General features: G+C 35.7%; 2 protein-coding genes across 2 annotated transcripts; one reads left to right on the forward strand and one right to left on the reverse strand.

Moving 5' to 3' along the window:
• Positions 1 to 6,696: 6,696 nt before the first annotated feature.
• Cbr-acc-1 lies at positions 6,697 to 12,326 on the forward strand (the record flags this gene model as incomplete). The annotated part of the gene is made up of 11 exons (XM_045244973.1): positions 6,697 to 6,837; positions 7,061 to 7,362; positions 7,425 to 7,556; positions 7,815 to 7,938; positions 9,594 to 9,733; positions 10,639 to 10,846; positions 11,411 to 11,497; positions 11,546 to 11,611; positions 11,863 to 11,993; positions 12,161 to 12,202; positions 12,257 to 12,326. The coding sequence occupies 11 exons, from the start codon at positions 6,697 to 6,699 to the stop codon at positions 12,324 to 12,326; spliced, it is 1,443 nt and encodes a 480-aa protein (XP_045091126.1).
• On the reverse strand, positions 8,377 to 9,426 carry CBG23635 (the record flags this gene model as incomplete). Its single annotated transcript, XM_002647797.1, has 5 exons — positions 8,377 to 8,516; positions 8,568 to 8,682; positions 8,769 to 9,050; positions 9,159 to 9,273; positions 9,380 to 9,426. 5 exons carry the CDS (start codon positions 9,424 to 9,426, stop codon positions 8,377 to 8,379), a joined length of 699 nt encoding a protein of 232 aa, XP_002647843.1.
• Positions 12,327 to 16,114: the final 3,788 nt, after the last annotated feature.

Below are 16,114 nucleotides of genomic sequence, written 5' to 3' on the forward strand. Positions count from 1 at the left end.
TTTCTTCTTAGGAATTCAAAAGGTCAAACACACCGACGCCATCCGGAGAGGATTCTAGGAACAAGGTGAGTTTTTTTTCAGTTGTTTTTTTCTCGAAAAAAGTGTAATGGAGTTTATTTAGAGTCTGAATGTAAAACTAGAGTAAATATTGTAAACTTAATGTTCCGCTTGAAACATAATTTTTTGTTAAAATCAGAAAAAAATAGTAGTGACCAGAATAAATTTCACTGATTTGACTATCTCAGTGAGTCTGTTTTATTAATTTTTTTATAAAAGTACACAAACTATAAACTATTAGAATAAATTTCCTTCAATTGTTCGTATTGACTTTTTCAATGAACCTTTGTTTTAATACAAAAATTAGTAGAATAGCACTCACATGGTAATGAAAAAGTCGAGCTGTAAATCAAAAAGATGGGAAAATTGTTTTGAAGTTATATTAGCAATCATATTGATCTACATTCTTGGATTCTCGCTTTGTTGTCATATTGAAATTGAGAAAATATGCTGGGCCTACCTTCTCCAAATTATTTTTTAAAAATACGCTTCTCTGGCTCAGGTAGTTTTCGTAATTATTCACAATGACTGAATTTATATACCTTTTCTAGGAAAATGTTGGAAATTGGACTATTCACTAAATAATCAGAATGGATTTTCAATATTGTTAAAATGAAATCTAGAAAATGTGAAACACTGTGTTTTTTTAAAATTTTTTTGCGTTCCAGCCAAAGTAAAAGAAAACTTTTCTAGGTATTTTTTTCCTAAAAGTTTTTTACATAAACTATTGTGTTTTATTCATAAAATAATTTTTTGTGGAAATCAGAATCTACTAGCTCAGGAAATAATGTTCCGTATACTTTTTTCAATGGTCCCCATTTTCTCCAAATAACTTTTTTTGAAATATACTTTTCTGTTTCAGTTACTTTTCTTGATTCTTGAGAACAATTTTCAAACACTTTTCTTTTTATTTTGATCTGCATAATTCTGTTAATCCCATTTTTGTTTAGCCATACTGAGATTCTACGGTGTTTAAAGTTTAAAAAGTGCAATTACTAGTGTTTCCGGAATTTCAGTATTTCTCACAATTCCTAGAACATCTATCAACATTTTTTTTTCATTCAAATGTGCAGCTTATGATTATGACCTAGTATTTAAATGTTAAGTTTGAACCAAATTAACATTTAAATACTAGGTCATAATCAGAGAAACTGAATTCATACATTAACATGTTTTAACTTTTCGAAATACTTGATTTAACAATTTCAATAATACTCATCGAACTCATCGAAATAATAATACTCATCGAAATACGACTTGTAAGCGAAACTGGAAAATTTTAAGTTTTTTCGAAAGGTAATATTTCTCTGTATCAACATTGTCACTTCTTCAAAACCAAAATAACCACCTCGGTACCGCGATAGGTCCATACTACTCAAACTTGAAATATTAAAATTCTCAGCTTAACATTATCCACATTTCCATATATTAGGTTGGTAAAAAAGTTTCTTCCTTTTTGGGAGGGTTCTTTCTGAGCTTCGGTTTCTAGTTATCAAAGTGGCGTACCAGGCCAGATTTTTTTTTGCTGGAGAGCTGTGTTCAGTGTCTATTAGATCCTTGATTTTCTAATTTTTATCTCACTTCGTGTTGGAGAAATGACGATTCTTTTGGTCCATATCCCAATGTACATAAGCAACATGCCTATACTTTTATTTTTATTTGGTCTTCAAAAACCCGTTATTCACAAGCAATTGGTGAAGTTATATAAGGGACGTGTTCGGTCATCGCCTACAGTTTGCCTTTGGTTCAAAAAATTTCGCATATGGGAGAACCGGTTAAAAGATGCCAACGGCCCAGTGAGTTGGATCTCGATCAATTGCTAAAAGTCATGAAGTCGCATTCACTTCAAACAACTTGTAAAATCTCAAAGGCATTGTCGGTTAGCCAACTAAGTGTTGTGAACAGATTGAAGTATTTTGGCAACTTCAAGAACTGGATCGATTCTTACCCCATGCTTTGAAGGACTACGATATGGCTTTGAAGGACTACGATATTCCAAGTGGACATGAGCATGTTTCTCCTATCATTCCTTCGCACGTTCAGTTAGGTGGGGGATCTAATTACCGTAGATGATAAATGGGTAAGTTACTCTATTAATGTGTGGAAAGGTCAGTTGATTGCCAAAGAACAGCTAGCTCTGGACGTCTCGAAACCTAAATTTTACGTGAAAACGGGGATGCTATGTATTTGGTGGTTTTTCAATGGGATGGAGTCTGGGAACTTTTAGATGAAGGTACCACTATAACTGCCGCATTGTATAGTTTCTAATTGGAGAAGTTGAATTTGACAGCCGAATCAAAACGAGGGGAAAAAACGAAAGTCCGCTTCCAGCGCGACAATGCGAGACCACCTGTGACTAGAGGAAGGCTCTTGAACGTCATCTTCATAGAAAATACTTCAATTGAAAAGTTGACACAAAAAAAGGAGTTGACCCACATTTTCAATCGCAGCTCTCGTCGTTCAGGTCCGATGTCATCAAGAAATTACCAGAGCGTTACCAGACAACTCACAATGCTCATGGACGTTACTTTCATTGATCTTGCCCCCTCTGCTTTTAGGAAAATCTGATCAAAAATTTTGCCAAAAAAGGAAGAAACTTTCTTACCAACCTAATAGTTTAACCAACCAGAAAAGGAGGCTAGAAAAAAACAAAGCAGCCCAACCCTTTTTATTGTTTTTTTTTTCTTTCCAAAAGCAACATGTTCTCTTTCTTGTTCTTCTCATAATATGCCCCCGGGTGAGAAAAATATGAAAATGGCTGGAACAAGAAAAAAGAGAACGAAAAAAAAGCCGCGCCTCCTTTTTACACCAAAAGCGGCAGTTTTGATATAGAAGTTTCTGGAAACTTTCAGCTTCTTCTTCCCCTATGGACCCTTTTTTCTTCTTTATCTTTTCTTTTTTTCTTCGAGTTAGGGGTAGGGAGGTCATGAGTAGATATATTGTAACAGGAAACAAATGGAGCAAGAAAAATGAAATTTCCTGTAGGATCCTTTTTTCTGTTGACATTGTTTCGATTTCATTTTGAAGAAGAAGTCACATGGGATGACATCGTCACAGAATTTTTTTTGGATTACTGTAGTTTTTGTTGAAAAAGTTACAACATAAACTTTTTCTCTTTCAGTTATAGCAGAAAACAGTGAAAAAAGAAAAGCAATATTGTTACAAAAATCAACGGAAAAACCAGATTTTTATACATATTTTTAGAATGTTTTTAGAATTTCCGTTAAATTTTTCTCTGTTTCAATTGGAGCAGAATGAAGAACGTTTTAACTGATTTATCGATATTTGTAGGTTTTTCTTTAGTTTATCACTATTAGAAATTCAAATTTTTATTCTGTGAAAATTTCAATCAAAGTAACCACTAAATATAAAAAAGAGTTCTAGGAACTTCCAGAAATAAATTACTCTGGTCTTTATGATACGAAATGATTTTCTTTTTGAAATTAAAACCAATGTTTTTTTTTTTCTGTTTAAGTTGTAGCAGAATTGAAATTACAGTTTTGTTAACTGATGACGTGGCGTTTTTGACGATATCCTGAAAAATATACAAATTTTCAGGGAATTTTATTAATGAAATTTCCAATTTTGTAATATAGAAAACTTGTGTGAAACAGATTTTTTAACTTGAAGTTCTTCATTTTTGAAATTGATTTATTTTTTGAAATTCCACCCAAAAATAACATTGACTGAATTTCGGAATCTCCATTTTTCTATAGAAACTGCAAATCTTGGCGATTTCCAGGAGTGATAAATTTAGGAAAACATTGAAAAAACATAATATTCCGACTGGAATTTATAGCTTATCGTCAGTTTGATCGGTTTCAACAGTTTTGCTCGCAATAAAATAGTTATTTGAAACTGCACTCTTTTTCTGTGTTTTTCGAAAAAAAAAAGTTAAATATTATTCATGAAGCTGTTTAGAAAACTTCTGTGCCCCTCTTTAAAATTTTCTAAATTCCTGAAAAAGATCATTGTTTTATTTTTTATCACTGTTTCAAAGTGTTGATAAGAGTAGTGGTCCAAGCTACTGTTTGGCTTGCAGGAAAATTTTCTCCATGAAAATCGAAAGTCTAGAAATGTTTTCAGTACTAAATTTCAAACGAAAAAAAAATAAAATAAAGCTAGCTTCTTCAACTTTTTTGAGAGAATTCGAAAAAAAACTGTTTCACTGATTTCATAGATAACTGTTCCATTCACCGAAATCCAATTCTATGAGGGTTTTGAAATTTAAGAATGAGAACTTTATCGTAAGCTGTCTTCTGTTGTTATGTGCATACAGCAAAGCTCCGACCACAAAATAGTTCCCGATGCGGTTTTACAATCCAGAAACTGACAATTTTTTCAAAATTTATATATTTCGCGTTATCATTTTTTTTAAGTTTTTGACATTTTGATAAATTTTAAGAAATTTTATATTTAATTGGCCATGATCAAATTCTGGAACCTTTTTTCGCCTTTGTCAAAAATTTGTCTGTTTCGCGAAGTTTTAAAGGTAGGGGGACAGGAGATTTTTCGTAGGATTTTTGTAGCCAGAGTATGCCTTTTACCGTGGCGGTGTACAACGCTTAATGTCACTCTGCGTACAGCGGTCATCCTCGCCTTTATGTATGCATTTTGGTGCCGGCTGCCTCTTTGCCCGCGTGGCTCAGTCGGTAGCGGCGCCGCACCTTCAATACTTGTCTCGACAAGTTCAACTCCTCCAGGGGCATATTTAAACGGAATTTCGAGAACATTATATGAGGGATCCAATTAACCAGTTGCGCAATTTTTAAGCCTTTCATCTCATTTAGATGAAACTGTACAAAAAAAGTTGTCAACTACAAAATTGAAGTTCTATTTTGTGTAGTATACTCTGAAATTTTCAGACAAATCGAAAATTTTCTAAGTACTTTTGTAGGACTTCAAAGTTCATTATTTTATACGGAAAAAGATAACATTTGATTGTGAGATACTGTAGTTTTTAATGACACTATTTGGTCATTACTCGTGTTCGAAATGGACGTAGAGGCAAACAATCATCAAAATAGGCTCAAACAATACAGTAGTTCGCACTTGCACATTTCACAGGACCATCGTTTTCCATGTGCATTGATGGCCGAAGCCTACAGTAATAAAACTGTTAGAAAAAAGTCACACCTGTCACTAACAATATGACCTGCTTGCCATAATTTTACTGTTTAACTGGGTCATAAGAAATAACAAACTAACTTTCTCGTCACTGCAAGGTAAATCGAATTTCTCCCAGCGTATCTCTATTTACAAATTTGAAAATTCCGATTCTATACCACCACCCCCACTTTGCACCCACCAGCTCCGTGCAGAACCTCAAAACTTTCTATATTCGTCGTCAAATCTATAACATCCTCTCCTCTTCGTCTTCTCTGAATTCCTCTCTCTTCGTCACCAAAATCAAGAATAGAAGTCAATGAAGTCGGGCGGTCCCTCTCTCGTCCGTAACTCAATTCAATTCTTGCCTTCTGACCTTCCTCCTCCTCCTCCGACGTCTTCTTCTACTTCATTTTCCTCACCATACACTGTGTTCTTCTTTTATATTCTGAACAACGTCTTTTTTTTTCTTGTTCGTCTGAATCAGATTCTGAAACCTTCAGACGACGGATACTCAGAAGAAGGAGGAGGTGTGTGACGCATCATGACACGATGGGTAAGGGAAAAACAACCACCTTTTTTTGGAATGTGGACAGAGATTTGTTGTCATTCTTTGAAGGTCCAAAAATAGGATTTAATGGTGTCAAAATCGTACCCGCTAAGTCAGCAGCCGACTTCTCGATCATATATTTCAAAATATCGTTGCAATACTGGCTTAACTAAATTCAGACTCCTATGAACGTGCTTAGTGAAACATAAATTTTTGATAATTCCGGTCTAACCTTTTTTGGCTTTCCTAGATTAATTTTTAAAACAATTGAATCAACTGGTATTCATATTGTAATACCTGTACTAGAAAGGTCACTAACGTCAACCCAATTTATCTTGCTTCTTGAACATTTTTCGTTGTTTCAAACTTTCCAGATATTTTGTAACCTAATCATTTTTTGATTCACCAATAATGGTCAAGAACTGAATAATCAAAAATTAGCAGATCCTGTTACTTCGAAAGTCATCTATTTTCATCACTTGAAAATCAAAAATTTCGGATTTCCTAAAAAATGCTATTGCAGCGCGTAGCAGAAGATGTGAGGTTTTCCAGTTTTTGTACACACATTCGGACTGCTAAAACACATCTAAATATGTTAACCATCAGACTCTGAACGGCTTTTCTAAAATCTCTTCCATAATAAACACAGAAAAAATTTCAATAATAGAATCCGGCGATATTTGCAAAAATCACTTCATTTGTTTAGTTTGTCTTTGAAGAGGCTGAAAGGTCAACGATTTTGAAAGAACTTCTAGCAATAGAGCGGGTTTGCATCTTCCCGTCTCTTAATTTGCTCTCTCTCGGCGCAGGTTTCAAATAGATTTTCAGCCGAAGCTCTCAAAAATCAAGCAAAATCTATTTACTACATTTTGTACGAATCCTTGTAATCTACAGAATTCAATTCTAAAAAAGTTCTTGTAATATTGAATAACTGAAACAGTTCCTGATAATCATGTCCCTTTAACCAACCATCAATTTTTCAGATGAGTCATCCCGGCTGGGTGATGGTCTCATTCCTCACCGAACTTCTATCTCAATCATCCAAAGGAATCGCCCAATCACTGGATAATTGTGCGAATGACACCGAAATTATCAATGCATTGCTCAAGGATAGCTATAATAAGGTACGGTGAACATGAGTGAAAAATTAATTATTTTTGGGTGGGAGGGAATTCAAATAGAGGTGTTGAAACAGGGAGTTTTCAAAGCTTTTTCGTTTCGAAGTTTGTTTTATTGAAAAAAAAACCGGCTGAAAGCCAATAATATTGAAAGAGGCGGAAACTCTTGAAGCTTTTGAAACGGAAAATAGTTTTTCCATTTAAAAACAGTTGAAAAGTTGATTTTCAGCACTACATCCCATCTCATCCCACACACGTCCGCGTCGATATGTGGGTCCAGGAAGTGACATCTGTTTCAGAACTAACACAAGATTTTGAAATTGGTAATGCATTACTTTTGTTACTTTTCATACAGTTATTTCCAGACCTCTACATCAACGAATTCTGGGAAGATCCGGCGCTTGTCTACGAGGATATGAATCCGTGTAAAAGGAATATCTCATTCGACGATAAGGTTTTGCAGAGGCTTTGGATTCCGAACACTTGTTTTATCAACTCGAAAAATGCAGCGATTCATGAGTCACCGTTTCGGTAAGGTATTAGCATAAAGGAGTAGAGATTTTGAAATCAAAAAAAAACAAGGAAATTTCCAGAAACGTCTTCCTAATGGTATTCTCGAATGGAACCCTTTGGACAAACTATCGAATGAAACTGACTGGTCCTTGTGATATGAAGTTGAAGAGATTTCCGTTTGATAAGCAGAAATGTTATCTCACTTTTGAGTCGTGAGTTATAGAAATTTCAAAAACCAAACAGAGCAATGTAGAGCTCGATGAGATCTGAAAAATTATACCTAATTCGGCGGAGCTAAGAAAATCAAAGTTCCCTTTAAAACTAAACAGTTTTCATTAATTTTGGACGCCGTTGAATGAAGTTATGCACTTTTAAAGCTGTTGTGAAGACGAATATTAAAGGTAAAGTATTAACTGCAACAACAGAATAGCGAATTATACAGTAAATCTAAAACAGCATTCTTTTTTCAGATTCAACTACAACACTGGAGAAGTTCGAATGTCGTGGAATCAACCGTACCCAGTGATTTTGTTGAAAAGGATAGATCTGCCGGATTTCAAACTAGTCAACTTCAGTGTCATTGCAGTAGAACAGGTTTGTTTGAAATCTCGATTACCGTAAAACCTCTAATAGAACGACACCCGGATCGTTCACTTTGAGCCGATATATCTCATTTTCTGTGAAAGATATCAAAAAGTGGCTGACTAGTAAAATGTTGCTGATATCCTGATAAACATTTTACTAGTTAACCACTTTTTGATATCTTTCAAAAGAAGTGAGATATATAGGCTCAAAGTGGACGATCCGGGTGTCGTTCTATTAGAGGTTTTACGGTATCTATGTTCTCATAAGAGATATAAAAAAATCTGTCAACTGATAAAATGTTTGTGATAGCACCGACATTTTTATAGTTCACACATTTTTGACAGCTTTTATAGTAACCGAGATAATTTAGCTCAAAGTGCAAGTATAGGATGGCGTTTCTATTGGAGCGTGGTTTCTCGGCTGTTGCCCGCAACTTTTAAGTTGAATTTAAGCGGCTTCTGGGCTGTGACACGCGGATGTCGCTTTAGTTTTCTGTAGAAGCCGCCCAGTGACAGCTCTAAAGACGCCACGCCTACGCTCAAGATTCGCGTAGCTCACATGAAATCTGGTTATAGGCTCTAAAAAATCTGAAATTTCTCTCCAAATCAATTTTATAAACTTGATTTATTTTTAAAAACCAATAGCTAACAGAAGAAAAAAAAGAATAAACAGAATAACAAAAAAAGATTGTCTGTTAGATTTGCGTTGAATAATGATGTGGGTAGGGTAGGCAGTAGTTGTCACTTGGATGCTCTGAAAAAACTACGAAGTTAATTGTATTGATTATATTGTCGCTTACCAATAAGGTCTGTCAGATGAAAGTCGGGACATCATCACACAAGACACGCTGGTGAGAAGTTGGCCCGGAAAACCAACTTTACGTTCTTGTTCAACGCATATCGACCATCTATCTGCTTTTCGAACATCACCGATCCCTCAGATGGCATGTACTGAAACTCATAACAAATTGAACGGATGAGTCCACAACGAGCGAGAACGATCGGGTCGATGTGGACGATGTACTTGCCGTTGCCGCCGATTAGGCTGTCCGGTTTGCATACGTATTGGATTGATGAGCCGAAGGAGAGTCCTTCTCGTTTGGATCGTTGATCAGAACGATGCTGGAATTTGGAGTTTAGGTTTCGAAGGATCTAGGGGTTTGAGGTTCTAAGGATCTTGGAATCTAGGGATTCTGAGGATCTTTGAACCAAAAGCTCCTCCCCACTTACCACGCTATCAGATTGCTCTGATTGACCATAGTGACGAGTCATATCGTAGTATTCTCGGTTACAAAACTCGGAAATCTCTCGGCACAGCGGTGAGCATTGTCGTTCCGGGCGTGACCTAAAAGGTTTTTTTATTTTTAGAACAGAAACGACAAGGAAAATGATATGAATTACGCTAAAATAGGAAAAAACGGATAAAGTTTGATTTCGAAAAGAAATTCTACTGCACGCAACGCGAGGCACGCGTCGCCTTTAAAATTCGCCCAAACATCGCCTAAGATTCGCCAAGGTGGTGGTGGTCGGCGCAGCTGCCATAGATCTAGGAGCTTCCGGTTAAAAGCCGCCCAAATAACGCTCTAAAGCCGCATCCACCCCTGTTTGTGCCCTAAAGACATATACCAGATGATGGAAACAGAAAATTTATTCATAATAATTCAGATGTACCCAGCTGGTTGGTGGGACGAATTGACAGTGGCGTTTGTGTTCCAGAGAAGATATGGATGGTATGTTCTGCAGGGATACATCCCAACTATGGTCACAATTGTCATTTCATGGATTTCGTTCTATTTGGGACCGAGGTAAGTTGTCTTAAGACTCTGGTTTATTGGTCTTAAAATATACGATAAAATAATGCTAAAAGTTATGTATAACTTTCATATTTCCTTCTTGTAACAGGTTTTATGTTGGCCGTAATGCACCTAACTTTACTGACTCAATCTAATAGTGATGAAACAGAAAAACGAATTTGAAGTCACTCCAAGGATAAAACTAAGAATACATCATCTAGACGTTTCCAAAATCTGTATTCCTATTTCCGATACATAAAAAAAAGAGGTGCAAGAAATAATGTAAAGACAACTCGTCAGGGTTTTGAAGATAGTGAAATAATCGCAGCATAGACCGCATGGAAAATAATGAAATTGATAACTGACCATTTTTATAAGGCAACTATTTGAAACTGAAAAGGTTTGAAAATTTTGGGAAGCTTTCTTTTTTTTATATTGGGTTTCAGTTAGCCTTCCAACTTGCTAAACTTTTTGTACGGCCTAACAACCTAGACCGTACTATGGTTACTGTATTCGAAGGGGGGTGCAACCGTTTTACGATCCTGAAAGTACAGTAACCGTAACTCGTGCCGCGCTTATTTATGCCGTTGCTCAACTAAATTCTCGACCTCGTAGCTCAAACCACGACACATGTAACGACTCCTTTGGGTAAATGAAACACACAAATTTCAACTTCCGAATTATTTGGCCCATTTGAAACAAAAAATTTCTAGGTTCCAAAAGCTTTGACATTCGACAGTGCAAGGTTCTATTTGAGCTCAATTATCTCGGTTCCTGTGAGAGATATCAAAAATATGTCAACTTAAAAAACTTTCATCATAATATCATCAATATTTTATCAGTTAGCCACTTTCCAATCTCTTTTGAGGACCGATAGGATTGAGCTCAAATTACAGTACTCATATCCAATCTTCCAGAGCAATCCCAGCACGAACAATGTTGGGTGTGAACTCTCTTCTTGCGATGACATTCCAATTTGGAAACATCATTCGAAACCTGCCACGTGTCTCGTATGTGAAAGCCATCGATGTTTGGATGCTCTCCGGAATGCTATTCATTTTCTTATCACTTTTGGAGTTGGCAGTCGTTGGATTCATGTCCCGGAATGAGGGTTTACCTCCAAAAGTATGTTTTGAAAAAAAATATTACCAATGGACCAAAAATTTTCAATAATTCTTCCATGCTTCACGTTTCTAGCATTTCCAAGGACCGAAATATAGCGATTTGAAGTGTGGGAGATTAGAGACGCAGAGAACGAGATACTCTCGCTGTCTGCGTCTCTCCGAAGTTCTGCCTAGTTGAAAATCGACTTTTAAATAAGTTATGGAAATGACTATTGGATCGCTGTGATTTTTTTTCTGCTAGATAATATAGTCTTGAAACTGTGGAAACTGTAACAGAAGGTCCTTTTTTTGACCCAATTTAACTCGTTTTCTGTGAATGATATCAAAAAGTAGTCAACTGAAAAATTGTTTGAGATATTATAACCAATACTTTGTCCGTAGACAACTTCTTGGCATCTTTCACAGGAGCCGAGGTAACTCGGGTCAAAGTAGGCTAGTCCTTCTATTATACGTATCAAAATCTGAAGCAGACAAATAATTGCAGTTTCAAATAGATCTTAAATTTTTGAGATGTTAAACTAAAGCTAGTACACTGAAGCTTCTCTTTACCGTTCGAAATTTTCAGGTCAAAAAACGAAAACGACAAGAAGAAGATGACGAGGGATTCTCGTGGAAGAGTATGCAGACAAGCCCTCATTTAGAATTAAGACAGGTAAAGAGAAAAATGGACCTGTCTAAAAAAAGAAAAGAAAACTTCCAGTTTTGGGTGGACAAACGAGTCAATTCGTTGAGGAATGATAGTGGAGTACCTCCAGTGGAAGATTATGTGAGTTCTCTTTATTTCTCTCTCTCTCTCTCTCTCTCTCTCTCTCTCTCTCTCTCTCTCTCTCTCTCTCTCTCTCTCTCTCTCTCTCTCTCTCTCTCTCTCTCTCTCTCTCTCTCTCTCTCTCTCTCTCTCTCTTCCTCTCTCTCTCTCTCGCTCGCTCACTCACTGACTATAACCCAATCAAATAATGTTTTTTCAAGAATTCAATACAGAAATGATTACTCTGTAACTGTAACTGTAATAATTTGCAGGCACCAATGGAACTTGAACAGCCGTATCAGAATATTTCAAAACGAAGGGAAAAACAAAAATGGTTCAGTGGGCTCAGGAAAAAATGGAGAGCTCTTAAGGATTTACGTCCTGAAACTGTGGATTTTTATAGGTTAGTATCACTTTTTTAATGAATGAAACTTGAAAAATATAATTTTCCAACAGATATCAGGTTGTAAAAAATTGAAACCTATTAAATTTTTTCAAACTTTACCATTTCAATGAAACTGGAAATATTGCTCATATTTTGAATTTGTTAATGCATATTTCATTTTTCAGTGCAATATTCTTCCCAACGGCGTATATGCTTTTCAACATTTCGTAAGTCTCTTTTTTTTTCAAATTTTTCAAATTAAAAATCGCAAACTTTTGCAGATACTGGAGTTTCTACCTGACAAGTCTTTCCGAGTATTTCGATGAGGATGTGAATCTGGAACAACCATAAAAAATCTTGAAATTTTATATATTTCTCAAATATCATCCTTCGAATCAATCAAATCCCTCCCTTCGTCTTTTTTCTATGTGACAAATTGTTTGAATTATTTCACTTAATGATTTTTCTTTTTGAAAATTTTTATAAATCTTCATATTCAAGTTTTCTTCGTGCAAATTTGGTTGAAAATCCAAGCTCAATTATCTCAAATTCTGTAAGAGATATCCAAGTTTCATCAACTGATAAAATGTATCATGACAAAAATTTTGTTCATTGACCATTTTTGGATATTATTTACAGAAACTGATTGTGAGATAAAGGGGTCAAAAAAGTGGCTATTAAAAATAATTTGCTGTAGTTTCGAGATTTTGTTTTATGAGACAAACTTTAAAATTGTCAAAACTAATAAGCATGATTTTTTTTATTTTTAAGCATAGGATTTCGTAACAAAAGGATTCATAACAATAGGAAATTTTACTGTTTTAGATTTTCTAAATATTCTGTAACCGAATAATTTTTTGATAATTTGTTGCCGGCTTGTGCATAGTTAAAATTGTTATTATTATAACCACCTAGTTTGCCTCCGGTGCTACAAACTGCTGACTGGTGCATCTTCGGTGCGATTTAACCTAGAGAAAAGAGATGCAACTTCATTTATTTATTATAAGAATGATTTTAGTCAAAGTTCTAAAAAATATGGTGAAATCCATCAATTCAATTCTTTCTTATTTTCAGTCCGAACCATCAGAAGCGCTCCGAATGATCCTGTTTCCCGTAGATCATCTCACATCATGAAGTGTCTGATTTCAGTTCCAACACTTGAACAGATTATCTTGAATTTCATGGCAGATTTCTTCAAAACACCACATTCTTTCTAGATCCTCCACCAGCATTTTCTATTGCTCCTAATCCAGTTCCACCTTCATTATGTGCTCCTGGCTCCAGATGTAGCATTGGTGGTTCCGGTCGATGCACCATGTTACAGCGAAACGTAGATCCATGGAGCGATCAAGATCCATCTCCATGCGGACCTAGGACCGGGGCTCCAGTATCAGGAGCTCCAGACCCCGGGCTCCAGCACCAAGGCACCAGACCCCGGGATCTTTGTCCCGGAGCCCTTCCCCTCTCTGGATTCCAGAGAAAGGTAGAACTGATTCTTCCCTCCACTTCCCTCTTCTTTTATAGTACTTTTCCATGGGTCAATGGGACATCAAGGGTTATTGCTTTTTTACGTCGCTGTTTTGGTTGAGAATTTGAATTTTTGGAAAACTTTTTATTGCAATTTTTGATTTCTTATATAATTTTTTTTCGTCACGTTTGAATAATACTTGAATTTTTTCTTCTGAAATCTGTGAAACTCCTCGAAAAAATTGTCTGCTGGAACCTAATTATCTCGTTTCTTGTTTGAGATATCAAGAAATGTTTAACTGATAATATCTTTCTGATGTTGACTGAAAACTTTAAAAATCCTTTAAAAAAATTGCAGTCTTCCGTTATTTGGGATTTTTCCGTAACTTTCGACTTTGAGTCAATGCCTCTCGGTTTCTGTGACGATATCAAAAAATAGTAAACTGGCGAAATATTTTTGATATTATAATAAGCATTTTGCCAGTGTATTGCTTTTTCCAAAAGATGAATCTCATCAAACTTTTCGAGAATTCCAAATGGAAATGAGTATTCCGAAACTGAAATAATTTTTCAGGCACCAATGGAACTTGAACAACCGTATCAGAATATTTCAAGACGAAGAGAAAAGCAAAAATTGCTTAAAGTTGGGGGGACATGAAAAAAATAATGTTCTCGATATTTCGTTTAAATATGCCCCTCGAGGAGTTGAACTTGTTGGGGCAATGATTGAGGGTGCGGCGCCGCTACCGACTGAGCCACGCGGGCAAAGAGAAACCGCACGCCCGATTGCATACATAAAGGCGAGGACGACAGCTGTACGCAGAGTGACATTAAGCGTTGTACACCGTCACGGTAGAATGCATACTCTGGCCCCAAAAATCCCCCGTAAAATCTCCTGTCCCCCCACCTTTAAGTGGGTTGAGGAAAAAATGGAGGGCTCTCAAGGATTTACGGCCTGAAACTGTGAATTTCCATAGGTAAGGATTACTATTTTTGGATCAAGTAAAGTCGAGAACTCGCAGTTTTCCAATGATTGCAAGTTATCTAGAAAACCCTGAAAAATTGAAATTTCATGAAAACCCGGAAAGTTATAAATTTCTGAAAAATTGTAGTTTTCTAAAATGTCCATGTTCTCTTTTTCAGATAATATGGCTGCTTAATTGCCAAAATTTTAACGAAATTGAAAAACAGTAAAATTTCCTACATTTGTTTAAAAGAAAACTTTCACAAAACGCGATGAAAATCAAGGATATAAGAAGTAGCGATTTTCAAAATTTTTAATTCTCGAAGGAATAAACAAAAATGGTCCAAATTTCTGTAATTCGTCACAGAAAATATTAAACTACTGATAAATGTCATAATCGATGTGTTTTTGTCCAGAAATACTTTATTTCAACGCAATCATGAAAAATATGGTTTTAATTACATTATTTCTGTTGATTTTCAATTTTGCAAAAAGTTACGTGATTCACAGAAATTGAAGGTTTCGAATCCTGGGAATTTGGAAATTTTACGTGATTCACAGAAATTGAACGTTGCAATTTCTGGGATTTTTCACAGAACTCGAACGGTTCGAGTTCTGGGATTTTGGAAATTCACGTGATTCACAGAACTCGAAGCTTTCAATTTCTGGGATTCTGGAAAAGCATGGGGGTAGGGATTCAAGAAGGGTCGTGATAAAGCAAAATGAATATTAGGAAACTATCGTTGGACTTGTTGTTTTCCATAAAACGGATCCTTCGAGCTTGAAGATAATTGTTTTCCATGGGAGCTCTATGTTGGCTGAAAAACTAGTTGAAAATTCTGAATCGTATTGGAAGGGTTGAAGTAAAAAAACATTTTTATTCGAAACTTACTATTTTCACATACAGTAATTTAGGATGAAAATGGTTGAGATGGTGGAAAAATGTTGTTCAAAAGCTATAAAAGATTCCACTTGATGTTTTGAAAAACTGGCAACACTGATTTTTAATGATTTACCGTCGAAGAAAACTGAAAAACTGAACGTCGAAGAAAACTCAGTTTTCTTCGACGGAAAATCAATAAAAATCCGTGTTGCCAATTTTTCAAAACTTTTTCAAATTTTCAAAACATCGCGTGGAATCTTTTATAGTTTATGAACAAAAATTTTCCACTATCTCGATCAATTTCATTTAAAAGTACTGTATGTGACAAAGGTAAGTTTTAAGCTTTGTATTTATATTTTTACTTCAACCCTTCCAATGCGACTCAGAATTTTCAACTAGTTTTTCAGCCAACAGAGAGCTCACATCGAAAAATTATCTTCAAGCTCGAAGGATCCGTTTTATGGAAAACAACAAGTCCAACGATAGTTTCCTAATATTCATTTTGCTTTATCACGACCCTTCTTGAATCCCTACCCCCCCCCCCCCCATGCTTTTCCAGAATCCCAGAAATTGAAAGCTTCTAGTTCTGTGAATCACGTGAATTTCCAAAATCCCAGAACTCGAACCGTTCTAGTTCTGTGAAAAATCCCAGAAATTGCAACGTTCAATTTCTGTGAATCACGTAAAATTTCCAAATTCCCAGAATTCGAAGCCTTCAATTTCTGCGCATCAAGTGTTCTTTTTTATCACCGAATAAATATATATTTCGCGTATCCAAAAAATTCTATTGCAAGTACAGGAATTACTACTCGAAAAGGCTTTATC

This window comes from Caenorhabditis briggsae (genome assembly GCF_000004555.2).
Source record: "Caenorhabditis briggsae complete genome, chrIV, whole genome shotgun sequence".
Taxonomy (NCBI): domain Eukaryota; kingdom Metazoa; phylum Nematoda; class Chromadorea; order Rhabditida; family Rhabditidae; genus Caenorhabditis; species Caenorhabditis briggsae.